General features: G+C 42.6%; 1 protein-coding gene across 1 annotated transcript in view; it reads left to right on the forward strand.

Moving 5' to 3' along the window:
• GRID1 (glutamate ionotropic receptor delta type subunit 1) overlaps positions 1–27,941 on the forward strand; it is a 2,008,846-nt gene that overhangs the window by 1,850,246 nt on the left and 130,659 nt on the right. Inside the window, exon 13 of the mRNA XM_069753192.1 lies at positions 10,661–10,856. Within this exon, the coding sequence (XP_069609293.1) occupies positions 10,661–10,856 (196 nt within the window). The remainder of the gene's footprint in view (positions 1–10,660; positions 10,857–27,941) is intronic.

Genomic DNA, 27,941 nt, shown 5'->3' on the forward strand with positions numbered 1-27,941 from the left:
GACTGGTTAACTTCTCAATGACTAATGACATATTTTCATCATCTATAGCTAATGAAAGTATGAAGCTTGCTCAGGAGCTGAGCCTGCTTCTCATCAGGCAGATGATGGCTGTGTCTTTAAAGCCAACATTTGCCTGTAGTTATAGTGACTAGAACTTGATCCATTGTCTGCAGTTTAACCTTTTATTCTCATTGTTTTACAGCAACCTTTAAATTAGGACATTTCAATTATGCCATTACTCCATGACTCGATCTTCGGGAACTGATGTGTTCACGTAGGGGACCTATTCATGACCCCTATTACTGTTATTTTGGTCTTTATGTAAAGCGCAGGAATAGGCTGAGCTTTATAGGAGAATCATGATTTCACCATAAACTGCAATATTCTGGTACCAAATGATTGCAGGTGTTAATCCCATTCTGTGTCCAAAAATTACTGCGCTATCAAAATCTAAAAATATTGAGACCACAAATTAAATGTCAAAATGAAAGAAAACATTGGAATGTAAAAGAAACAAAGGCTGAAAGCTGACTGGTTTAAAATTTTATTAAAGGGTTTTTCATAAGATAATCTTTTGGCAAGCAGTGCAGCTTGCCAAATTTTAACAATGTGTAATAAATACAATGTTAGGCTGCCATCACACAAGCAGTATTTGGTCAGCATTTTACATCAGTATTTGTGAGCCAAAACCAGGAGTGGAAAAAATAGAGGAAAAGTATAGTAGAAACATATGCACCACTTCTGCATTTATCATCCACTCCTGGTTTTGGCTTGCAAATGCTGGTGTAAAATACTGACCAAATACTGCTAGTGTGACGTCAGCCTCAGCAGTTGACTCTGCTGGCCTTTTTGAAAAAATGTGATTCACATACTTACGGTCATGGGATGTCTGCTTTAAATATTCTTTTAATTTTATACAAGTATACACTGGTCAGTATATAAATTACAAAAGCAGTACACAGTATATACTCGACTATAAGCTGAGATTTTCAGCCCATTTTTGCGGTCTGAAAGTCCTCCTCTAAGCTTATACTCGAGTCATACCCAAGAGTTGGCAGGGGAGGGGGAGCAGGGGCTGTCTAATTATACTCACCTGCTCCTGGCGCGGTCCCTGCACGTCTTTTCCCCAGCGCTGACAGCTTCTTCCTGTACTGAGCGGTCACATAGTACCGCTCATTACAGTAATGAATATGAGGCTCCACCTCCCATAGGGATGGAGCCGCAAATTCATTACTGTAATGAGCTGAGCGGTAATGGTGACCGCTCAGTACAGGAAGAAGCTGCCAGTGCCAGGGAACAGACGTGCAGGGACCGCAACAGGAGCAGGTGAGTATAATGGGGAGGGGAGCGCTGCGCTGCGCGATATTCACCTGCTCCTCGTTCCAGCTGCCACTCCGACATCATCGTCTTCTGCTGTGACGCTCAGGTCAGAGGGCCCAGTGACGTGGTTAGTGCGCTCCCTCTGCTTCAACGTCAGTGCAGATAGAGGCTTAAGATGGAGCGGCGGATGAAACGAGGAGCAGGTGAATATTGAAAGTGTATCGACTTAGTATATATCAGAGTATATACCGGTACGCGCTGGGTAATAGCAGAAAGTCCACTTGTAGGGTGTGAGAAAGTAAAACAGGACACAAAATAAAATATACAATTAGATATCCTAGAATGGCTGAAAAACACCGAGAATATTATCCCCTGCGACAGGTGCAAAAAACCTATGAAGGTAAACAGCTGTTCCTACCTTCAATAAGAGTAGTCCCGGCTTAGAAGGCGGTAATAGTGCCGCTCGTGTGCTGAATATATCCGGGTAGTGGAACGTTATCAAAACAGGTGGCTGCCCCGGCCGGTAGCAGCCACCTAAAACTGACCTCCGATAGAGAGCGGGGTCCTGCGAAGCCAGTGCCGCGTGAGATGTCGGCGGTGAATCCGGATGGTGCGCAGGACCTTCGTGATGTGAAGATCACGTGACCGCTGACGGTGGCCGAGGATAGATACGGAGTGCAGTAAGGATCAAAAAGTCCAATGCGTTTCGGAGACGCCTGTCTCCTTCCTCAGGGATGATCCCTGCCCCATATACATGATCCTTATATAGCCTATAGTACTCCATGCCTTGGTTTATTGGAAGCCGAACAATTCTATGCCAACATTTAAACCTCTAGGTATAATGGTATTTAAAGTGAAGATCCATTTTGTCTCAGTCCTTGACATGACTTTAATAAAATCCCCACCTCTCCAATGTCGGTGTACTATATCGATACCTAGTACTTTCATCTGCCTCGTCTGTCCATCATGGCATTCGGCAAAGTGCTGGGAAAGTGGATGACCCAAAAATTTCCTTTTTATATTACGAATGTGTTCACTGATCCTAATTTTTAAGGATCGCTTTGTTCTCCCTACGTATAATTTTCCGCAGGGGCACTCTATGGTATAGATTACCCCTGTGGATGAACACGTAATAAAATCCTTAATTTGAATAGTTCTGTCATCTTTTTCGATATGCATACTTTTTTGAGTAATAGTCTGTTTGCATATGATACATTTATGACATGGAAAGAATCCTTTTAATTTGGTATGAAACAGGGAAGTTTGTATTAAAAAAGATTTTTTTGGTACCATCGGGGCAATCATATTTCCTATGTTTTGAGATTTTTTATACAGAAAACGAGGCTGGTCAGTAATCTTATCTCCCAGGATTTTGTCATTTTTAAAATATGCCAATGCCTCCTAACTATTTTGCGAAGGATATTTGAGTTGGTGTTGAATCTTGTTATAATCGGGATGGAGTCCATATTATCTTTAACTCTAGGGGCGGGTTTAATCAAATCCTGTCTAGGTTTTAGCAGGGCATTTTTTCTTGAAATTTCTAATGTTGTTTCGTCATATCCTTTCTCTAAAAATTTTTTAGTCAGAATTTGGGCTTCCTTTTCAAAATCCTGAGGCCTAGAACAGTTCCGATATATCCTAATGAACTGGCTTTTTGGAATATTGAGCAGCCAACTAGGAAGATGGCAGCTATGTAAAGGGATATAGCTGTTTGTGTCAGTTGGCTTAATGAAAGTACACGTTTGGATTTTTGAGTCCAATCCTTAAAAATCCTTAAGTCAAGAAAATTAATTTCAGTGGTACTGATGGTGGAGGTAAAATTTAAAAAATAAATATTTTTATTAATATCTCTTAAAAACTGATTCAAAGCATCCAAACCACCAGACCAGATAAAAACAACATCATCAATAAAATGCAGCCAGAGGACCAGGTTCGCATGCAGAAACCCTTCTGGGTAGATGAACTGCTCTTCCCAACCACCCACATAGAGGTTAGCATAACTTGGTGCGAACCTGGTCCCCATGGCGGTACCCCACTGCTGGGAGTAGTAGTCCTCCTTATATAAAAAATAATTATGAGTTAAGATAAAATACATCAGTTCACATAAAAATTCAATTTGTTCAGGAGGAACCGTAGTAAATTTATTTAAAAAGTGTTTAGCAGCCTCACATCCTTTTTTATGGTCAATGAACGTGTAAAGTGAAGTTATGTCAAGGGTACCCATTATGTACCCGTTTTGCCATTCTACTTCCTGTAGCAGTTGTAAAATATGTGTACTATCTTTCAAATGTGATGGTAGAAGTGGGACAATTGTTTGTAAATGGGAATCTACCAATTTGGACATGTTAGCTGTTAAGCATTGAATACCCGAAACAATGGGTCTACCGGGTGGATTGGTGGAATCCTTATGGATTTTAGGTAAGTAATAGAACACCGCCAGTCTAGGAGATCCACAATTTATAAACTTAAACTCATGTTTGTTGATAAATCCCATATCCAGGCCTTTTTTAGTTAGAATTTTCATTTCCTTAATATAATCAGCAGTCGGGTCTCTAAGAAGTTTCCTATAGGTACGGAAATCACTAAGTAAACGTAATGCTTCATTATCATAAGATCCTTGGTCCAGAATAACCACCCCCCCTCCTTTATCAGCTGGGCGAATAACCAATTCTTTATTTTGCTGTAGAGATATAATAGCATTTCTTTCCCTGCTTGTTAAATTAAACTTGAATTTACCGCATTTATTCTCACTTATTTTTCTAATCTCATTTGCTACAATGGTCTGAAATGTATCCATCTGTGCAGAATATTCGTTCACTGGATGAAATTTTGATGGATTTCTCAGATCAGTATGGATATATATGTTTTCTTGAGCAGATTCTACATTCCTGACCACAGGGTTCTAAATATAATATTTCTGTATGGCTAATTTCCTCATAAACATTTTGATGCCAATATAGGCTTCAAATTTGTTGAATCCGCTCGCTGGAGCATATTTGAGACCTTTCTGTAATAGTAACAATTCATCTTCTCCCAACTTATGTTTGCTTAGATTAAAGATAGTTGGCTTATTTGTACTCAAGGTTTCTAATGGCCTTTTCTTTTTGGCGAATTTCCCGCCTCTGCGGCCCCTTTTCCTTGTTTTTTTGCGGTTACACAAAAAAAGGATGTTTTACATTTGTTTTATTATAGTTGTTCATATTACTTTTCTTCTTACCCTTTTGATTACGTAGATCCATATTGAATGCAGATCTATCTCCTTTAGGAGTTAATTCCCTAACTCTTGGGGAATTGTGTGTACCTTCTGATGGTGATTGGCAGATATTTGCCAGAGTATGAAAACGATTGTGGGTTACTGTAGAGGTGGAAGGAACAGGAGTAAGAGGTGAATATTGAGCCTCCTGAGGGTTTCTTGTAACATTGGGAGGGCTATTGATAATAGGTTACTCATTCAAAATGCCCATTTCAGAAGGGGAAGGCGGGGTGGAGGGGGTTGGATGTATAGAGAACCTCTCCAGAATGGAACTGGATTCAACAACGCTACTTTCTATATGATCAATGGTTTCAAAATCTGATTCATTCTGTGAGGTATTCCTAAAGGTACAAACAGGGACAGCATCTCTCCGAAATTTTTTCTTTTTTCTGTCAATAATTTCCTGTTCTTTGTTCTTAATTCTAGTACGAATACTATTTGAGATTTTAATTATTTCAGGATTTTTTCTGTAAGGTTTAATGGTTTCAAAAAGTTTGGAAATTGCATTTTTGCTGGTCATTAATTGTTTTCTCCTTTTCTCTATAATGAACTCCACTGCCTGTTTTGAAAACGCTCTGAACATAGTATTCCATTGTAGGAGTGTATCTGGATCTCCAATATTGCCAGAGAGTGCCCTGTATACCTTTAGGCCTCTGGGAATGCAGTTGTATGTAATGTAGCGTTCTAAGGTAGCCACTTCCCACATATCCCGCATTTCTTTTAAAAGTAGCTGCTCTAATGTTTTCAGTGCTTCTTTAAAGTGAGTAATATATCTATAATATAACGCTGGGAGCGTCACTCTGTCCGAAGCCTCTATAGACTGCGCAGGCGCAAGCGCCGGCGCAGTCTGGGCCTCACAGAGTGACGCTCCCGGGAGATCGCGGTGTGCATTCACACTGAACGCACACCACGATCTCCAACAGAGAAGCAGGGACCGCCAGGAGGGTGAGTATCGGCCATATTCACCTGTCCCCGTTCCACCGCTGAGCGCCGCCATCTTCACGGTGTTCGGCCTGTGACCTTCAGTTCAGAGGGCGCGATGACGCGCATAATGCGCGCCGGCGCCACCCTCTGACTGAACAGTCACAGCCAGGAGACCGGGAAGATGGCGGCGCGCAGCGCTGGAACGGGACAGACAGGTGAGTATAGTAAGTGCTAGGGGGCCTGAGCTGGCGGCCATACCGGCACCTGACCCCCACAGCGCGCCGGTGTCCCCGCCTGCTAAGGCCCCCCAGCACTCGGCGCCGAGCGGGTCAGAGGCATTATGGGGACGTAGGATGGAGCAGCACATAAGGATGGGGACGCAGGATGAAGCAGCACATAAGGATGGGGACGCAGCATGGAGCAGCACATAAGGATGGGGACGCAGGATGGAGCAGCACATAAGGATGGGGACGCAGGATGGAGCAGCACATAAGGATGGGGATGCAGGATGGAGCAGCACATAAGGATGGGGACGCAGGATGGGAGCAGCACATACCAGGATGGGTACGCAGGATGGAGCAGCACATAAGGATGGGGACGCAGGATGAAGCAGCACATAAGGATGGGGACGCAGGATGGAGCAGCACATAAGGATGGGGACGCAGGATGGAGCAGCACATAAGGATGGGGACGCAGGATGGAGCAGCACATAAGGATGGGGACGCAGGATAGGAGCAGCACATAAGGATGGGGACGCAGGATGGAGCAGCACATAAGGATGGGGACGCAGGATGGAGCAGCACATAAGGATGGGGACGCAGGATGGAGCAGCACATAAGGATGGGGATGCAGGATGGAGCAGCACATAAGGATGGGGACGCAGGATGGAGCAGCACATAAGGATGGGGACGCAGGATGGAGCAGCACATAAGGATGGGGACGCAGGATGGAGCAGCACATAAGGATGGGGACGCAGGATGGAGCAGCACATAAGGATGGGGACGCAGGATGGAGCAGCACATAGGGATGGGAACGCAGGATGGAGCAGCACATAAGGATGGGGACGCAGGATGGAGCAGCACATAAGGATGGGGACGCAGGATGGAGCAGCACATAAGGATAGGGACGCAGGATGGAGCAGCACATAAGGATGGGGATGCAGGATGGAGCAGCACATAAGGATGGGGATGCAGGATGGAGCAGCACATAAGGACGGGAACGCAGGATGGAGCAGCACATGACAGGATGGGGACGCAGGATGGGAGCAGCGCATGACAGGATGGGGACGCAGGATGGGAGCAGCGCATGACCGGATGGGGACGCAGGATGGGAGCAGCGCATGACAGGATGGGGACGCAGGATGGGAGCAGCGCATGACAGGATGGGGACGCAGGATGGAGCAGCGCATGACAGGATGGGGACGCAGGATGGGAGCAGCACATGACAGAATGGAGGCGCAGGATGGAGCAGCACATGACAGGATGGGGACGCAGGATGGGGCAGCGCATGACAGGATGGGGACGCAGGATGGAGCAGCGCATGACAGGATGGGGACGCAGGATGCAGCAGCACATGACAGGATGGGGACGCAGGATGGGAGCAGCGCATCACAGGATGGGGACGCAGGATGGGAGCAGCTCATGACAGGATGGGGACGCAGGATGGAGCAGCACATGACAGGATGGGGACGCAGGATGGAGCAGCGCATGACAGGATGGGGACGCAGGATGAAGCAGCACATGACAGGATGGGAACGCAGGATGGAGCAGCACATACCAGGATGGAGACCATATACCAATATAAATGCTCGCCACCCAGGCGTAGAACGGGTTCAATAGCTAGTTCTCTAAATAACCCTGCAGCGACACCAACAAACTTCCACACACTGTTTGTGAAAAGAAAAAATATATCGACTTAGTTTATATCAGAGTATATACCGGTACGCGCTGGGTAATAGCAGAAAGTCCACTTGTAGGGTGTGAGAAAGTAAAACAGGACACAAAATAAAATATACAATTAGATATCCTAGAATGGCTGAAAAACACCGAGAATATTATCCCCTGCGATAGGTGCAAAAAACCTATGAAGGTAAACAGCTGTTCCTACCTTCAATAAGAGTAGTCCCGGCTTAGAAGGCGGTAATAGTGCCGCTCGTGTGCTGAATATATCCGGGTAGTGGAATGTTATCAAAACAGGTGGCTGCCCCGGCCGGTAGCAGCCACCTAAAACTGACCTCCGATAGAGAGCGGGGTCCTGCGAAGCCGGTGCCGCGTGAGATGTCGGTGGTGAAACCGGATGGTGCGCAGGACCTTCGTGACGTGAAGATCACGTGACCGCTGACGGTGGCCGAGGATAGATACGGAGTGCAGTAAGGATCAAAAGGTCCAATGCGTTTCGGAGACGCCTTTCTCCTTCCTCAGGGATGATCCCTGCCCCATATACATGATCCTTATATAGCCTATAGTACTCCTTGCCTTGGTTTATTGGAAGCCGAACAATTCTATGCCAACATTTAAACCTCTAGGTATAATGATATCTAAAGTGAAGATCCATTTTGTCTCAGTCCTTGACATGGCTTTAATAAAATCCCCACCTCTCCAATGTCGGCGTACTATATCGATACCTAGTACTTTCATCTGCCTCGTCTGTCCATCATGGCATTCGGCAAAGTGCTGGGAAAGTGGATGACCCAAAAATTTCCTTTTTATATTACGAATGTGTTCACTGATCCTAATTTTTAAGGATCGCTTTGTTCTCCCTACGTATAATTTTCCGCAGGGGCACTCTATGGTATAGATTACCCCTGTGGATGAACACGTAATAAAATCCTTAATTTGAATAGTCCTGTCATCTTTTTCGATATGCATACTTTTTTGAGTAATAGTCTGTTTGCATATGATACATTTATGACATGGAAAGAATCCTTTTAATTTGGTATGAAACAGGGAAGTTTGTATTAAAAAAGATTTTTTTGGTACCGTCGGGGCAATCATATTTCCTATGTTTTGAGATTTTTTATACACAAAACGAGGCTGGTCAGTAATCTTATCTCCCAGGATTTTGTCATTTTTGTGCAGCAGTATATGGGGCCATAACATTTTTGCAGCACTGTATGGGGCCATAACGTTTGTACAGCACTGTATGGGGCCATAACGTTTGTGCAGCACTGTATGGGGCCATAACGTTTGTGCAGCACTACATGGGACCATAACGTTTGTGCAGCACTATATGGGGCCATAACGTTTGTGCAGCACTGTATGGGGCCATAATGTTTGTGCAGCATTATATGGGGCCATAACGTTTGTGCAGCAGTATATGGGGCCATAACATTTTTGCAGCACTGTATGGGGCCATAATGTTTCTGCAGCACTAAATGGGGCCATAATGTTTGTGCAGCACTGTATGGGGCCATAACGTTTGTGCAGCACTATATGGGGCCATAATGTTTGAGCAGCACTATATGGGGCCAGTGTCTGTATCGGGCCATAATGTTTGTGCAGCACTATATGGGGCCAGTGTCTGTATCGGGCCATAACATTTGTGCAGCAAGATATGGGGCAAGTGTCTATATGGGACAAATGTCTGTATGGGGCCATGATCAACATTTGTCTGTATGGAGCATCTATGGGGCCATAATGTTTGTGCAGCACTGTATGGGGCCATAACGTTTGTGCAGCACTATATGGGGCCATATTGTTTGTGCAGCACTATATGGGGCCAGTGTCTGTATCGGGCCATAACATTTGTGCAGCACTATATGGGGCCAGTGTCTGTATCGGGCCATAACATTTGTGCAGCAAGATATGGGGCCAGTGTCTGTATGGGGCCATAACATTTGTGCAGCACTATATGGGGCAAGTGTCTATATGGGGCAAATGTCTGTATGGGGTCATGATCAACAATTGTCTGTATGGAGCATCAATGGGGCCATAATGTTTGTGCAGCACTGTATGGGGCCATAACGTTTGTGCAGCACTATATGGGGCCATAACGTTTGTGCAGCAGTATATGGGGCCATAACGTTTGTGCAGCATTATATGGGGCCATAATATTTGTGCAGCACTGTATGGGGCAATAACGTTTGTGCAGCACTGTATGGGGCCATAACATTTGTGTAGCACTGTATGGGGCCATAACGTTTGTGCAGCACTATGTGGGGCCATAACGTTTGTGCAGCACTGTATGGGGCCATAACGTTTGTGCAGCACTATATGGGGCCATAATGTTTCTGCAGCACTATATGGGGCCATAATGTTTGTGCAGCACTGTATGGGGCCATAACGTTTGTGCAGCACTGTATGGGGCCATAACATTTGTGCAGCACTATATGGGGCCATAACGTTTGTGCAGCACTGTATGGGGCCATAATGTTTCTGCAGCACTATATGGGGCCATAACGTTTGTGCAGTACTATATGGGGCCATAATGTTTCTGCAGCACTATATGGGGCCATGATGTTTGTGCAGCAGTATATGGGGCCATAACGTTTGTGCAGCACTGTATGGGGCCATAACATTTGTGCAGCACTATATGGGGCCATAACGTTTGTGCAGCACTATATGGGGCAAGTGTCTATATGGGGCCATGATCAACATTTGTGCAACATTATATTGGGCAAATGTGTCCATGGACAATCTTATGGGGCCAGTATTAACCTTTATGCAGGATTATATGGGGCATATTTTAATATGGAGCATCTTATGGGGCACATCATAAACTTTATGGAGCATTATATGGGGCTCTTGATTCAATATGGATATTCAAAAACATTTAACCTACTGATGTCTCAATTAATTTTACTTTTATTGGTATCTATTTTTACTTTTGACATTTACCAGTAGCTGCTGCATTTCCCACCCTAGGCTTATACTCGAATCATTAAGTTTTCCCAGTTTTTTGTGGCAAAATTAGGGGGGTCGACTTATACTCGGGTTGGCTTTTTCTCGAGTATATATATATAAATATATATATATATATATATATATATATATATATATATATATATATCGAGTATATATATATATATATATATATATATACAGTATATTCAGGATTTTTTATCCTTGCATGTGTATATTAGTTTTTATTGACTTTTTTACTGTTTATTCTTTCCACAAGAAAGCACAAAACACAAAAACCATGATTTCTGTATATTTGTTACAGAACATTCCAAGATTTGGCCAAACAAATGGATTTATCTTATGGGACAGTAAAAGATTCAGCAGTGTATGAATATTTTAAAGCAAAAGGAACTAACACTCTGGAACAGGACAGTACATTTGCAGAACTCTGGAGAACTATTAGCAAAAACAATGGAGCTGAAAATTGTGTATCCAGTCCATCAGAAGGTATTAGGAAGGTAAGAAAGATATTTTCATTCATTATTAGCAATAACTTTGAGATAGAGTCACAAATATAGCAATTACGCCTCCAATATATCTTTATTATGTATGGCTATCAATAAAGAAAATGTTTGACAGATTTAAAGTGATAAAAAAAAGTTTTTTATTATAGAAGTTAACAGACATATATGATGAAAATAAAAGACAGAATTAAATTGTATATCGTAAATGGAAGTCATTATATTAACAATTTAAAAGATGCCATTATAAGGACATGTTTCTGCGTGGAGAAATAATGTTTTTTTTATCTGCTGCAGTCCACAGAAAATACAAAAGAGTAAACTGCTTTGATTATAGCATTTTCCAGCATTTTTTGCTGCATTCTGATATTTTTTAATGCTTTTCTGGTGCCAATATTTTGTAGCATTTTATTGTATTTTTTTGTGCAAATAGCCTAATGATGGATGTGGTTATTTTAAAATTCAAAGCTGATGTAGAATATGAAGCCAAGCCAGACACTCAATTTGCAAACATGTGTTTCATGTTGTTTGCCCCTCATCAGCGCAAAGCTGGAGGCCTGATTTGGCTAGGTGAGAAGCCTCTGACTCGTGAACTTAGGAGGAATGTGCCAAGCTGATACTGGCTTTTAGAGCTGCTGCAATTAATAGCTGTTCCAGTTATCTTCCATTTTGAAGAGGCTATTTGCAAATTCAAACCCCAGAGGAGCATTTCTTGGCCTATAAGTTTCTGTATTCCTACTTGGCACTCTTCATAGGTAGAAAATGAGCCCTCAAAGACATCTTAAATTTTGAAGAAACACAGAGATTCTGCACTTAAAAACACCGCTGTGTTTTTTGCAAGCAATTTTTAAGGCTCTGCATAGAGGCCTGTACGAAAAAAAGCAACCAAGAAAAAGTTTTCATGAAATTTCATCCACTTATAATAACGCACAATAAATTTCAATATCATAATTTCATGGGAATCAAATTTCTTGGCCAATAGAGCCCCTGGGACAGGGATAGTATGGTCCCAGCTCCAGGGACAATTTTAGGCCCCTCTCCCTTTCTTCAGATCTTTACATCGTGACAGTTTGCTTCACAATAAAAAGAAAACCAAATGTTCACAGTTCTATGCATGTTCTTTGCAGGTACTGATGCAAATCCTCCAAAAAACAGTGAAATTCCAAGTTGTGAGGTAGTAAAACATGGAAAATGCCAAGGGGGTAAATACTTTTGCAAGCCACTATGTAATACATTGTATGGAACAAGGTCTGTTCCCTGTCAATAATAGTATTGTTATTAATGTTGGTTGTCTAAATTTTACATTGAATTCATATACTAGCAAGTCAAAAGAGATCTTGTTTTCTATGAGACAATGTAATAAATAATAATAATCTTTATTTTTATATAGCGCCAACATATTCCGCAGCGCTTTACATTTTGCACACATTATCATCGCTGTCCCCGATGGGGCTCACAATCTAAATTCCCTATCAGTATGTCTTTGGAATGTGGGAGGAATCCGGAGTGCCCAGAGGAAACCCACGCAAACACAGAGAGAACATACAATGTACATATGTATCAGCATACTGTAGCAAGCTTGGCTGCTGCTATGTAGTAGTTGAAGACAGAAAAGAGCATAGTAGAACCAAAAACTCTCCGTTTCCAAAAATAACAGTAATCCGCAAGTACTAGTAAAAAGATGTAAAAAAACCAGGGTATTTGGTTGATACGTTTTTTTGCAAAAAATGTATACTAAGCTGCTCCACCAAACGTCAAGGTATTCCCATATCAGAGCAGTCCTAACTGATGTATGCAATCCCTATCTGATGTGTTTAAAAACCTGATCATCTGTATATTACCTGTGTGAACAGGGTTCAGAGAGGAAAAGTCCATGTGGACATGCTGAGTGGAACAGCTTTTGTACAGATAGCCCAATTGTTCTCTTGTGTCTACAAGACTAGGGAGTCACCCACCACTCCTCTTGGGCTATCTGCACAAAAGCTGTTCCACTCAGCATGTCCACATGGACTTTTCCTCTCTGAACCCTGTTCACACAGGTAATATAGAGATGATCAGGTTTTTAAATACATCAGATAGGGATTGCATACACTAGTTAGGACTGCTCTGATATGGGTATACCTTGACGTTTGGTGGAGCAGCGTAGTATACATTTTTTGCAAAAAACGTATCAACCAAATACCCTGTTTTTTACATCTTTTTACTAGTACTTGCGGATTACTGTTATTTTTGGAAACGGAGTGTTTTTGGTTCTACTATGCTCTTTTCTGTCTTCAAGTTTCTTGGTGGTGTGTGAGCATGTTCCTACAGACTTGTTCACTGTGCAAGTAGTGTTGTGAGTTCTGTTTTTGGGCTCCCTCTGGTGGTTACTGATGGTACTGGGTGACTTGTGTTCTCTGCGGTCTCTGGTGTCCACCTGTTCCATCAGGTTATGGGAGTTTCCTATTTAACCTGGCTTTTTTGTCATTTCCTCGCCGGCTATCAATGTAATCAGCGTGTCTTTTTACCTCTGCTCCCTGCGTCTGTTATCTTCAGGACAAGCTAAGTTTTGATTTTCCTGTTCCACGTTTTGCTTAATTTTTGTCTTAATCCAGCTTGCAGATATGTGATTCCTTGCTGCTGGTTGCTCTAGTGGGCTTAAATTACTCCTCATGTTCCATGAGTTGGCACATGAGTTCAAGTAATTTCAGGATGGTTTTTTGAAGGGTTTTTCGCTGACCGCGCAGTTCACTTTTGTATCCTCTGCTATCTAGCTTTAGCGGGCCTCATTTTTGCTGATTCTATTTTCATAACTACGTATGTGCTTTCCTCTCATTTCACCGTTATTACATGTGGGGGGCTGCTATTTCTGTGGGGTGTTTCTCTGGAGGCAAGTGAGGTCTGTGTTTCTTCTGATAGGGGAAGATAATCCTTCGGCTGGCGCGAGATGTCTAGGAATAATCGTAGGCACGTTCCCCGGCTACTGCTAGTTGTGTGTTTAGGTTCAGGATCGCGGTCAGCTCAGGTTCCATCACCCTAGAGCTTGTTTTGTTTTTGTGCTTGTCCTTTTGTGATCCCCTGCCATTGGGATCATGACAGTATAGCCGGCCAAAAAAAAAAATTTTGGTCATCGTTTTGGCTGAAGTAGGAGGAAAAGTAGTCTGAGGAAGTTTTTTTTTTTTTCCTCTTAATCCTTGAATGGCTCTGACCTCAGCTGTTTATCATGGACGTCCAGAGTTTGGCTTCCAGCCTGAATAATCTTGCTGCTAGGTTCAAAATATACAAGATTTTGTTGTACATACACCTATGTCTGAACCTAGAATTCCTATCCCAGAGTTTTTTTCTGGAGATAGATCTAGTTTTCTGAATTTTAGGAACAATTGCAAGTTGTTTCTTTCCTTGAAATCTCGCTCCTCTGGAGACCCTGCTCAGCAGGTCAAGATTGTTATATCTTTCCTGCGGGGTGACCCTCAGAATTGGGCATTTGCATTGGCACCAGGGGATCCTGCGTTGCTCAATGTGGATGCGTTTTTTCTGGCATTGGGTTTGCTCTATGAGGAACCTAACCTAGAGATTCAGGCTGAAAAATCTTTATTGGCTCTCTCTCAGGGGCAAGATGAAGCAGAAATATATTGTCAGAAATTTCGGAAATGGTCGGTGCTTACTCAGTGGAATGAGTGCGCTCTGGCTGCAAAATTCAGAGATGGCCTTTCTGAGGCCATTAAAGATGTTATGGTGGGGTTCCCGGCGCCTACAGGTCTGAATGAGTCCATGACTATGGCTATTCAGATTGATCGGCGTTTACGGGAGCGCAAACCTGTGCACCATTTGGCGGTGTCTTCTGAACAGGCACCTGAGATAATGCAATGTGATAGAATTCAGTCCAGAAGGGAACGGCAAAATTATAGGCGGAAAAATGGATTGTGTTTTTATTGTGGTGATTCAGCTCATGTTATATCAGCATGCTCTAAACGCACAAAAAAGGTTGATAAGTCTGTTGCCATTGGTACTTTACAGTCTAAGTTCATTCTGTCTGTGATGCTGATTTGTTCATTATCATCCATTTCCGTCGATGCCTATGTGGATTCAGGCGCTGCCCTGAGTCTTATGGATTGGTCATTTGCCAATCGCTGTGGGTTTAGTCTGGAACCTCTGGAAGTTCCTATTCCTTTGAAAGGAATTGACTCTACACCTTTGGCTATGAATAAACCTCAGTACTGGACACAAGTGACCATGCGTATGACTCCCGTTCATCAGGAGGTGATTCGCTTCCTGGTACTGTATAATTTACATGATGTCTTAGTGCTTGGTCTGCCATGGTTACAAACTCATAACCCAGTCTTGGACTGGAAAACGATGTCTGTGTTAAGCTGGGGATGTCAGGGGGTTCATGATGATGCATCTCCGATTTCTATCGCTTCATCTACTCCTTCTGAGGTTCCGGTATTTCTGTCTGATTATCGGGAGGTTTTTGAGGAGCCTAAGCTCAGTTCACTTCCTCCTCACAGGGATTGCGATTGTGCTATAGATTTGATTCCTGGCAGTAAATTCCCTAAAGGTCGTTTGTTCAATCTGTCAGTGCCAGAGCATACTGCTATGCGGAATTATGTTAAGGAGTCCTTGGAAAAGGGACATATCCGTCCATCTTCGTCCCCTTTGGGAGCAGGTTTTTTTTTTGTGGCCAAAAAAGATGGTTCCTTGAGGCCTTGTATAGATTATCGTCTTTTGAATAAGATTACAGTCAAATATCAGTATCCTTTGCCATTGTTGACTGATTTGTTCACTCGCATTAAGGGGGCTAAATGGTTCACTAAGATTGATCTTCGGGGTGCGTATAATCTTGTGTGGATAAGGCAGGGTGATGAGTGGAAAACCGCATTTAATACGCCTGAGGGCCATTTCGAGTATTTGGTGATGCCTTTTGGACTTTCTAATGCTCCTTCTGTCTTCCAGTCATTTATGCACGATATTTTCCGTGAATATCTGGATAAATTTATTATCGTGTATTTGGATGATGTTTTGTTTTTTTCTGATGACTGGGAGTCTCATGTTCAGCAGGTCAGGAAGGTGTTTCAGGTCCTGCGGGCCAATTCTTTGTTTGTAAAAGGTTCTAAATGTCTCTTTGGAGTCCAGAAGATTTCTTTTTTGGGGTATATTTTTTCCCCTTCTACAATTGAGATGGATCCCGTCAAGGTTCAGGCTATTTGTGACTGGACGCAGCCTACATCTCTTAAGAGTCTACAGAAGTTCTTAGGCTTTGCTAATTTTTATCGTCGCTTCATGACTAATTTTTCTAGTGTTGTTAAGCCTTTGACGGATTTGACTAAAAAGGGTGCTGATGTTACTGATTGGTCTCTTGCGGCTGTGGAGGCCTTTCAGGAACTTAAGCGCCGGTTTTCTTCTGCTCCTGTGTTGCGTCAGCCTGATACGTCGCTTCCTTTTCAGGTTGAGGTTGATGCTTCCGAGATCGGAGCGGGGGCGGTTTTGTCACAGAGAAGCTCCGATGGCTCAGTGATGAAGCCATGTGCGTTCTTTTCTAGAAAATTTTCACCCGCTGAACGGAATTATGATGTTGGTAATCGGGAGCTTTTGGCCATGAAGTGGGCATTTGAGGAGTGGCGTCATTGGCTTGAGGGTGCTAGACATCGTGTGGTGGTCTTGACTGATCACAAAAATCTGATGTACCTTGAGTCTGCCAAGCGTCTGAATCCTAGACAGGCTCGTTGGTCACTGTTTTTCTCCCGTTTCAATTTTGTGGTTTCATACCTGCCAGGTTCAAAGAATGTGAAGGCGGATGCTCTTTCTAGGAGTTTTGTGCCTGACTCCCCTGGAAATTCTGAGCCCACTGGTATCCTTAGGGATGGGGTGATTTTGTCGGCTGTCTCCCCAGACTTGTGACGTGCTTTGCAGGAGTTTCAGGCGGATAAACCTGATCGTTGTCCGCCGGAAAGACTGTTTGTTCTGGATAATTGGACCAGTAGAGTCATCTCCGAGGTCCATTCTTCTGTGTTGGCAGGTCATCCTGGAATATTTGGTACTAGAGACTTGGTGGCCAGGTCTTTTTGGTGGCCTTCCTTGTCGAGGGATGTGCGTTCTTTCGTGCAGTCTTGTGGAGTTTGAGCTCGGGCTAAGCCTTGCTGTTCTCGGGCCAGTGGATTGTTGTCACCTTTGCCTATCCCGAAGAGGCCTTGGACGCACATTTCCATGGACTTTATTTCGGATCTCCCTGTCTCTCAAAAAATGTCCATCATATGGGTTGTGTGTGACCGCTTTTCTAAGATGGTTCATCTGGTACCCTTGCCTAAGTTACCTTCCTCCTCTGAGTTGGTCCCTCTGTTTTTTCAAAACGTGGTCCGTTTGCATGGCATTCCGGAGAACATTGTTTCTGACAGGGGATCCCAGTTTGTGTCTAGATTTTGGCGGACGTTCTGTGCTAAGATGGGCATTGATTTGTCCTTTTCGTCTGCATTCCATCCCCAGACGAATGGCCAGACGGAACGAACTAATCAGACTTTAGAAACTTATTTAAGGTGTTTTGTTTCTGCTGATCAAGATGACTGGGTTTCCTTTTTGCCGCTTGCCGAGTTTGCCCTTAATAATCGGGCTAGTTCTGCTACCTTGGTTTCTCCTTTCTTTTGTAATTCGGGGTTTCATCCTCGTTTTTCCTCTGGTCAGGTGGAGCCTTCTGATTGTCCTGGAGTGGACATGGTGGTGGATAGGTTGCATCGGATTTGGAGTCATGTGGTGGACAATTTGAAGTTGTCCCAGGAAAGGGCTCAGCAGTTTGCTAATCGCCGTCGCCGCGTGGGTCCTCGACTTCTTGTTGGGGACTTGGTGTGGTTGTCTTCTCGTTTTGTTCCTATGAAGGTCTCTTCTCCTAAGTTCAAGCCTCGGTTCATCGGTCCCTATAGGATCTTGGAAATTCTTAACCCTGTGTCGTTTCGTTTGGATCTCCCGGCATCGTTTGCTATTCATAATGTGTTCCATCGGTCGTTGTTGCGGAAGTATGAGGTACCTGTTGTTCCTTCGCTTGAGCCTCCTGCTCCGGTGCTGGTGGAGGGTGAATTGGAGTATGTTGTGGAGAAGATCTTGGATTCTCGTGTTTCCAGACGGAAACTCCAGTATTTGGTCAAGTGGAAGGGTTATGGTCAGGAGGATAATTCTTGGGTGATTGCCTCTGATGTTCATGCTGCCGATTTGGTCCGTGCTTTTCATAGGGCTCATCCTGGTCGCCCTGGTGGTTCTCGTGAGGGTTCGGTGACCCCTCCTCAAGGTGGGGTACTGTTGTGAGTTCTGTTTTTGGGCTCCCTCTGGTGGTTACTGATGGTACTGGGTGACTTGTGTTCTCTGCGGTCTCTGGTGTCCACCTGTTCCATCAGGTTATGGGAGTTTCCTATTTAACCTGGCTTTTTTGTCATTTCCTCGCCGGCTATCAATGTAATCAGCGTGTCTTTTTACCTCTGCTCCCTGCGTCTGTTATCTTCAGGACAAGCTAAGTTTTGATTTTCCTGTTCCACGTTTTGCTTAATTTTTGTCTTAGTCCAGCTTGCAGATATGTGATTCCTTGCTGCTGGTTGCTCTAGTGGGCTGAAATTACTCCTCATGTTCCATGAGTTGGCACATGAGTTCAAGTAATTTCAGGATGGTTTTTTGAAGGGTTTTTCGCTGACCGTGCAGTTCACTTTTGTATCCTCTGCTATCTAGCTTTAGCGGGCCTCATTTTTGCTGATTCTATTTTCATAACTACGTATGTGCTTTCCTCTCATTTCACCGTTATTACATGTGGGGGGCTGCTATTTCTGTGGGGTGTTTCTCTGGAGGCAAGTGAGGTCTGTGTTTCTTCTGATAGGGGAAGTTAATCCTTCGGCTGGCGCGAGACGTCTAGGAATCATCGTAGGCACGTTCCCCGGCTACTGCTAGTTGTGTGTTTAGGTTCAGGATCGCGGTCAGCTCAGGTTCCATCACCCTAGAGCTTGTTTTGTTTTTGTGCTTGTCCTTTTGTGATCCCCTGCCATTGGGATCATGACAAAGTAGCCCATGTGTTCCTGTTTCCATATGTAGTAGTTGAGTGGTCTCAATAATTAGAGAAAGTAAAAGATATAATATAGGGGCAATAGAATTTGGAGCATTAAATGACCATGTAAGGGGGTGGGACATTTACAATTAATGTAAAGTATTTTTTAAGTCTTTATTTGTAAAGTTCTTTGTTGATTTTTATTAAAAATGGTGAGGGAAAATAGAATTATATTCAATTATATTCAAAAAGACAATCTAAGAAATTAAGGTAAGTTACCAGGATGTATTACAAATAAAGCCAAGAGCTCTAAATAACAAATAATCAGGAAGTATAACTCTATATCTAAAGGAAAAATAGAAAAAAAAACATGCTAGCACAAAAATCAAACAGATTTAAAGCCGAAAAGACTTACTACTGAAATTTAATTAGTAAGGGAATTACAAAAACCCAATACAAATACAAAGAAATGATGGTGTAGGTAAGTACACAGAGAGATATATAGGGTAATAGGTAAAGTGAATTAGTCTGGGGTCAGCTCTTATATAACCGAGAACAGGTTAGATAAGATGCTTAGGGGAACAGGGAGGCATAACTTGTGTACACAGAGGGGTGTTTAAATCAAAGATAATTTTTCAATTCGGGAATGTTTGTAAAATGAAAACATTTGCTTAAGTGGCAAAGTAGGATTTTGAGGAAGCTTCAGCACCCACCCTCATTTTCTCCACCATTTGCAGATTACTCCATCAGTCTAGTGTAATTGAACAAATATTTAATTTGATGGAGAATAAAAAAGTTTTTTTTTTATCCTGTACTATAAGTTACAGTGTTAATATGAGCTTTCAATGTGATTTGAGACTGCAATAATAATAATAATAATAATAATAATAAGGCCTTATTTGCCTGTGGTTTTACTGAAGTCCTTGGTGTGTCATAGACCTAATTGCTTTACGGTGAAAAATAAAGGACATGCTTTCTACTGGAAATAAGTGCCAACAAGAGGGTGTTTCCTAATTCCTATTTAAGGATGTGATTAGATAAAACTGAAGGAGATAGAGAGTACAGGCAGATTAATGGACTTTTCTAAATATAATGTAGTTTCTTCAATTAATAAAGAGGTTGGTTACAAAAGGCGGCAGTAGGCACAGGTGACATTGCTATTTAAATAAATAAGCATCTTTTATTTAGAATGTAATCTTCCCAAAGCTTTCATTTTGTTCTGATGGAATTATTACAATTATCTTGTCTAGTTATGTCTATAGATAAAAGGCTGCCGTTTGCTAAACATAGACTCTAATAGAACATCCTGACATTAGAACAAGGTTTCTGGCAGAACGTTTCATGGTTGGATTTAAAAAAAATGCTGAGAGAATTATTCAACTTAAAAGCCAGAGATTATCAGTCATAATGATGCTTGTAATGTAAGGGCAGGCAGCTTCAAAATGCATGTGGGTGACATCTTTAGAAAGCAAGACAAGAATTGACATATTCCATTCATCTTCTTCATTAAAGGCAGGCGCTCATTCCATTATTGAGGATAAGCAGATGGTTACTATTCACTGTACAAATATTGGTCTTATTAGGACTTTCAATAAGGCAATTTGTTATAATATTCTCTCTAAATACATTTGGGTGAAACAAACACGAAACTTGTCATTTTATCTTTTATTGGCAAAAGGTTTATGATATTAGCATGGATATTTTGATGTGCCTTTTTGTGCAGGCATTTATCAGTTATTCCCAAAATAATTTGCTGAGAATATCTAACTTTTACTATATACTAAGGAGATATTGATGTAAAAAAATACGGAGGAAAAGTGATGCTGTACTGATTGCTTTATCAGTCTAAGCTTTGTAATATCTTCAACAAATGGCAACAAGGCCTAAATATGTAATAAAAGTTTATTAAAAAAAAGCACTATTTAAAGTTACTCAGAAGCACAAAATACTTTAAATTTGTATTATATTTTTATTAGCCAATAAAATCACTTTCAATATTGTATGCTGTCTAGGGGGTACTGCAACTGCTTATATAGTGATTTCTTATGACATGTTCTACTAACCTCTTCCTGATGTAGCAAAGAATAGCATGACCTACGTTGTGTCCTTTAGTGAGGATTGCGCTCTGGAGCTGAATTCTTACCATACCTATTGTGTTACACAGTTGGAATTTTTCTGATAGTACCAACTGGAGCCGGCTATGAACTCTGCTATGTAACAATTTTGATGCTACTGTCAATCTCTGATAGCAACATTCAAATAAAGTGTGCAATAGCAATACACATGCTCACTAACTCTCATTTTTTTTAGCAACAGCCTGGGGCCTGCTTAAGGCCATCATGATCCTTTTGTGAAGACCCAGCCCATGATTAGCCTTCATAGTAAAATATTATTTTTTGTATACCTGTAATATATTAGTATTGAAGTATATACAGTACACTGCTTAATGTTTAAATTACAACTCCAAAAAGGAAAATGTATGAAATTATGGAAAGTTCAGGTTGGATTGACATACTAAAAGTGTAAATGATGAAAAAAATGTGAACAAAATAATTTAAAACATTTCAATTTATGCAATATGGAGTATGAACACCATGCTCAAAAATAAATTCAATTACACTCCATGACATGCTATCAATGAGTTCATTAACCCCTTCCCGACCTTTGACGCATACGCTGCATCATGAAAGTCGGTGCCATTCCGACCCATGACGCAGCATATGCGTCATGGAAAGATCGCGTCCCTGCAGATCGGGTGAAAGGGTTAACTCCCATTTCACCCGGCCTGCAGGGACAGGGGGAGTGGTAGTTTAGCCCAGGGGGGTGGCTTCACCCCCTCGTGGCTACGATCGCTCTGATTGGCTGTTGAAAGTGAAACTGCCAATCAGAGCGATTTGTAATATTTCACCTAAAAAAATGGTGAAATATTACAATCCAGCCATGGCCGATGCTGCAATATCATCGGCCATGGCTGGACACACTAATGTGCACCCACTCCACTCCTCCGATCGCCCCCCCAGCCCCCCGATCTGCGGTCTGCTCCCCTCGGTCCTGTGCTCCGCTCCCCCGTCCTCCTGCCCGCTCCCCCCGTGCTCCAATCACACCCCCCGTACTCCGATCCCCCCCCGCACTCCGATCCCCCCCGCACAGCGATCCCCCCCTCGCACAGCGATCCCCCCCGCACAGCGATCCACCCGCCCGCACAGCGATCCCCCACTCCGTGCTCCAATCCACCCCCCCGTGTTCCGGTCCACCCCCCCGTGCTCCGACGCCCCCCGTGCCCTGATCTCCCCCCCTTATACTTACCTGGCCTCCCGGGGACCGTCCGTCTTCTTTCCTGGGCGCCGCCATCTTCCAAAATGGCGGGCGCATGTGCAGTGCGCCCGCCGAATCTGCCAGCCGGCAGATTCGTTCCAGAGTGAATTTTGATCACTGAGATAGGTTATATCTCAGTGATCAAAATAAAAAAAAAAAAGTAAATGACCCCCCCCCCTTTGTCACCCCCATAGGTAGGGACAATAAAAAAAAGATATATTTTTTTTTTCCACTAAGGTTGGGGTAAGAACTAGGGTTAGGGTTAGGGGTAGGGTTAGGGGTAGGGTTAGGGTTAGGGGTAGGGTTAGGGTTAGGGTTAGGGGTAGGGTTAGGGTTAGGGGTATGGTTAGGGTTAGGGGTAGGGTTAGGGGTAGGGTTAGGGTTTCGGTATGTGCACACGTATTCTGGTCCTCTGCGGATTTTTCCGCTGCGGATTTGATAAATCCGCAGTGCTAAACCGCTGCGGATTTATGGCGGATTTACCATGCTTTTTCTGCGCATTTCAATGCGGTTTTACAACAGCGATTTTCTATTTGAGCAGTTGTAAAACCGCTGCGGAATCCGCAGAAAGAAGTGACATGCTGCGGAATGTAAACCGCTGCATTTCCGTGCAGTTTTTCCGCAGCATGTGTACAGCGATTTTTGTTTCCCATAGGTTTGCATTGAACTGTAAACTCATGGGAAACTGCTGCGGATCCGCAGCGTTTTCCGCAGCGTGTGCACATACCTTTAGAATTAGGCTTTGTGCACACGGTGCGGATTTGGCTGCGGATTCGCAGCAGTGTTCCATCATGTTTACAGTACCATGTAAACATATGGAAAGCCAAATCCGCTGTGCCCATGGTGCGGAAAATACCGCGCGGGAACGCTGCGTTGTATTTTTCGCAGCATGTCAATTCTTTGTGCGGATTCCGCAGCGTTTTACACCTGTTCCTCAATAGGAATCCGCAGGTGAAATCCGGACAAAAAACACTGGAAATCCGCGGTAAATCCGCAGGTAGAACACAGTGCCTTTTACCTGCGGATTTTTCAAAAATGGTGCTGAAAAATCTCATACTAATCCGCAACGTTGGCACATAGCCTTAGGGCTGGGGTTGGGTTGGAATTAGGGTTGTGGTTAGGGTTAGCGGTGTGTTGGGGTTACGGGTGTGTTGGGGTTAGGGTTGTGATTAGGGTTATGGCTATAGTTGGGATAAGGGTTAGGGGTGTGTTGGAGTTAGAATTGAGGGGTTTCCACTGTTTAGGCACATCAGGGGGTCTCCAAACGCAACATGGCGCCACCATTAATTCCAGCCAATCTTGTATTCAAAAAGTCAAATGGTGCTCCCTCACTTCCGAGCCCCGACGTGCACCCAAACAGTGGTTTACCCCCACATATGGGGTACCAGCATACTCAGGACAAACAGCGCAACAATTACTGGGGTCCAATTTCTCCTGTTACCCTTGTGAAAATAAAGAAATGCTTGCTAAAACATCATTTTTGAGGAAAGAAAAATGATTTTTTATTTTCACGGCTCTGCGTTGTAAACGTCTGTGAAGCACTTGGGGGTTCAAAGTGCTCACCACATATCTAGATAAGTTCCTTGGGGGGTCTAGTTTCTAAAATGGGGTCACTTGTGGGGGGTTTCTACTGTTTAGGCACACCAGGGGCTCTGCAAACGCAATGTGACGCCCGCAGACCATTCCATCAAAGTCTGCATTTCAAAAGTCACTACTTCCCTTCTGAGCCCCGACGTGTGCCCAAACAGTGGTTTACCCCCACACATGGGGTATCAGCGTACTCAGGAGAAACTGGACAACAACTTTTCGGGTCCAATTTCTCCTGTAACCCTTGGGAAAATAAAAAATTCTGGGCTAAATAATTATTTTTGAGGAAAGAAAATGTATTTATTATTTTCACGGCTCTGCATTATAAACTTCTATGAAGCACTTGGGGGTTCAAAGTGCTCACCACACATCTAGATAAGTTCCTTTCGGGGTCTAGTTTCCAAAATGGGGTCACTTGTGGGGGGTTTCTACTGTTTAGGCACATCAGGTGCTCTGCAAACGCAACGTGACGCCCGCAGAGCATTCCATCAAAGTCTGCATTTCAAAACGTTACTACTTCAATTCCGAGCCCCGGCATGTGCCGAAACAGAAGTTTACCCCCACATATGGGGTATCACCGTACTCAGGAGAAACTGGACAACAAATATTGGGGTCAAATTTCTCCTGTTACCCTTGGGAAAATTAAAAAATTCTGGGCTAAATAATTATTTTTGAGGAAAGAAAACGTATTTATTATTTTCACGCTCTGCATTATAAACTTCTATGAAGCACTTGGGGGTTCAAAGTGCTCACCACACATCTAGATAAGTTCCTTTCAGGGTCTAGTTTCCAAAATGGGGTCACTTGTGGGGGGTTTCTACTGTTAAGCCACATCAGGGGCTCTGCAAACGCAACGTGACGCCCACAGAGCATTCCATCAAAGTCTGCATTTCAAAATGTCACTACTTCACTTCCGAGCCCCGGCATGTGCCCAAACAGTGGTTTACCCCCACATATGGGGTATCAGCGTACTCAGGAGAAACTGGACAACAACTTTTGGGGTCAAATTTCTCCTGTTACCCTTTGTAAAATAAAAAATTGCAGGCTAAAAGATCATTTTTGAGAAAATATTTTTTTTTTTTTTTCATGGCTCTGCGTTATAAACTTCTGTGAAGCACTTGGGGGTTCAAAGTCCTCACCACACATCCAGATTAGTTCCTTTGGGGGTCTAGTTTCCAAAATGGGGTCATTTCTGGGGGATCTCCAATGTTTAGGCACACAGGGGCTCTCCAAACGTGACATGGTGTCCGCTAATGATTGGAGCTATTTTTCCATTTAAAAAGCCAAATGGCGTGCCATCCCTTCCGAGCCCTGCCTTGCGCCCAAACAGTGGTTTACCCCCACATATGGGGTATCAGCGTACTCAGGACAAACTGGACAACAATATTTGGGGTCCAATTTCTCCTATTATCCTTGGCAAAATAGGAAATTCCAGGCTAAAAAATCATTTTTGAGGAAAGAAAAATTATTTTTTATTTTCATGGCTCTGCGTTATAAACTTCTGTGAAGCACCTGGGGGTTTAAAGTGCTCAATATGCATCTTGATAAGTTCCTTGGGGGGTCTAGTTTCCAAAATGGGGCCACTTGTGGGGGAGCTCCAATGCATAGGCACACAGGGGCTCTCCAAACGCGACATGGTGTCCGCTAACAATTGGAGCTAATTTTCCATTCAAAAAGTCAAATGGCGCGCCTTCCCTTCCGAGCCCTGCCGTGTGCCCAAACAGTGGTTTACCCCCACATATGAGGTATCAGCGTACTCGGGAGAAATTGCCCAACAAATTTTATGATCCATTTTATCCTACTGCCCATGTGAAAATGAAAAAATTGAGGCGAAAATAATTTTTTTATGAAAAAAAGTACATTTTCATTTTTACAGATCAATTTGTGAAGCACCTGAGGGTTTATAGTGCTCACTAGGCATCTAAATAAGTTCCTTGGGGCGTCTAGTTTCCAAAATGGGGTCACTTGTGGGGGAGCTCCAATTTTTAGGCACACGGGGGCTCTCCAAACGTGACATGGTGTCCGCTAAAGAGTGGAGCCAATTTTTGATTCAAAAAGTCAAATGGCGCTCCTTCCCTTCCAAGCCCTGCCGTGCGCCCAAACAGTGGTTTACCCCCACATATGAGGTATCAGCGTACTCAGGACAAATTGCACAACAACTTTCGTGGTTCAGTTTCTCCTTTTACTATTGGGAAAATAAAAAAATTGTTGCTAAAATATAATTTTTGTGACTAAAAAGTTAAATGTTCATTTTTTCCTTCCATGTTGCTTCTGCTGCTGTGAAGCACCTGAAGGGTTAATAAACTTCTTGAATGTGGTTTTGAGTACCTTGAGGGGTGCAGTTTTTAGAATGGTGTCACTTTTGGGTATTTTCAGCCATATAGACCCCTCAAACTGACTTCAAATGTGAGGTGGTCCCTAAAAAAAATGGTTTTGTAAATTTCGTTGTAAAAATGACAAATCGCTGGTCAAATTTTAACCCTTATAACTTCCTAACAAAAAAAAATTTTGTTTCCAAAATTGTGCTGATGTAAAGTAAACATGTGGGAAATGTTATCTGGTTTAACAGAATAAAAATTAAAAATTTTCAAAATTTTCGCCAAATTTCCGTTTTTATCACAAATAAACGCAGAATTTATTGACCTAAATTTACCACTAACATGAAGCCCAATATGTCACGAAAAAACAATCTCAGAACCGCTAGGATCCGTTGAAGCGTTCCTGAGTTATTACCTCATAAAGGGACACTGGTCAGAATTGCAAAAAACGGCAAGGTCTTTAAGGTCAAAATGGCTGGGACATGAAGGGGTTAATGACTGTCTGAGGAATATTCTTCCAAGCTAAATGAACTTGAGAAAAAAACTAAGATCAGTTGCTGGCAGCTCTCTTTGCAATTTCCAGCCAATGACATCCCAGATGTGCTCAATGGGATTCAAGTTGTGAAGTACTGCAGGCTATGGTATCATATCTAAGGGGGGATATATGCTGCTCACAGTAGCATAGGCTACTTGCAGCTTTGCGTTGCCATGTTGATAAACAGCTTCGAGAACACTTTGGTCATTGCACTGATTCCTCAACCAAATCAATGTAAGAATGAGCTGCTAGTGTCCTTTGAATTAAGATTACAGTTGTCCAACTACCATATATACCGCCCTACCCCATAACTTCCAGGAGTTGGATTGTGAAGGCCTCTTTATGTTATTTTCCATGTTGCCTTCAGACCAATTTTGGCCTATCATTGTGTCTAAGACATAAGCCGTGCTAGAGGTAAATTTCCATTCCATCCTCCATTGCCATCTTGATAGCATTCAAAAGTGGTGGCTTTAGGGCAATCTATCAACTTCAGTTGGACTTCTGTCAACGTAGCAAATGTTCTGTGCTGGAAAAAGTCTGCATACCTTAGAGCCGTGGACTCCACTCTACATGCATATAGTAGAGTCTTTAGTAAGTGGCCAGCTCCTCAAAGGAGATAATAGTACCTGTGAAGATTCGAGTTCAGAAAGTGTTTCAAAGTGTTTTTCAAATTTATCAGGGAAATTCAATATACTTTTCTTATTATAATCCATGGTCTCTCTAGACATATTTTGGAAAATACAATTTTTTGTAAAGTATGAAAATAATACCATTGAGAATACATTTTCTCATCTCTATAATGATCATGTGATCACACATTCTACATTTCAAAAGTAACTAAAAATGAAATAGAAAAACAAAGTTTTAAAATAATGCCAAAAAGTTACAAAATGAAATTATCCCTTGCCTTCCTCTTAAAAATAAGGAACATATTCTTCCATAAAAGTTGTGTATAAAAATATAAAATAAATCAATATATCGGATTAATGAGATGCAAAAATATAATATAAAAATTCCAAAATTGACTTTTTTTATTGCCATACCTTTCTAAATATATAAAAGGTCATGCTCTCCACATGGTAACAAGATCCAAAAAATCAATCAAGACAAGAATACAATCGAATAAAATATTATTTTATTGAATATCACACATAAAAATACATAATAAAATCAATAAATCCCATATATATGTAACCAAATTGTTACTACGTGCCCCTATCAGACTGGCTAGTATAGTTTGGATCTCCACAAGGTCACTATTTAAACCCACTAAACAAGCTGAAAAGAATTATATAAAAAATATACAAAAATATCTGTGCAAAAGAATTTTTAAA

Source organism: Ranitomeya imitator, chromosome 2 (assembly GCF_032444005.1).
Source record: "Ranitomeya imitator isolate aRanImi1 chromosome 2, aRanImi1.pri, whole genome shotgun sequence".
In the NCBI taxonomy this organism is placed as follows: Eukaryota; Metazoa; Chordata; class Amphibia; order Anura; family Dendrobatidae; genus Ranitomeya; species Ranitomeya imitator.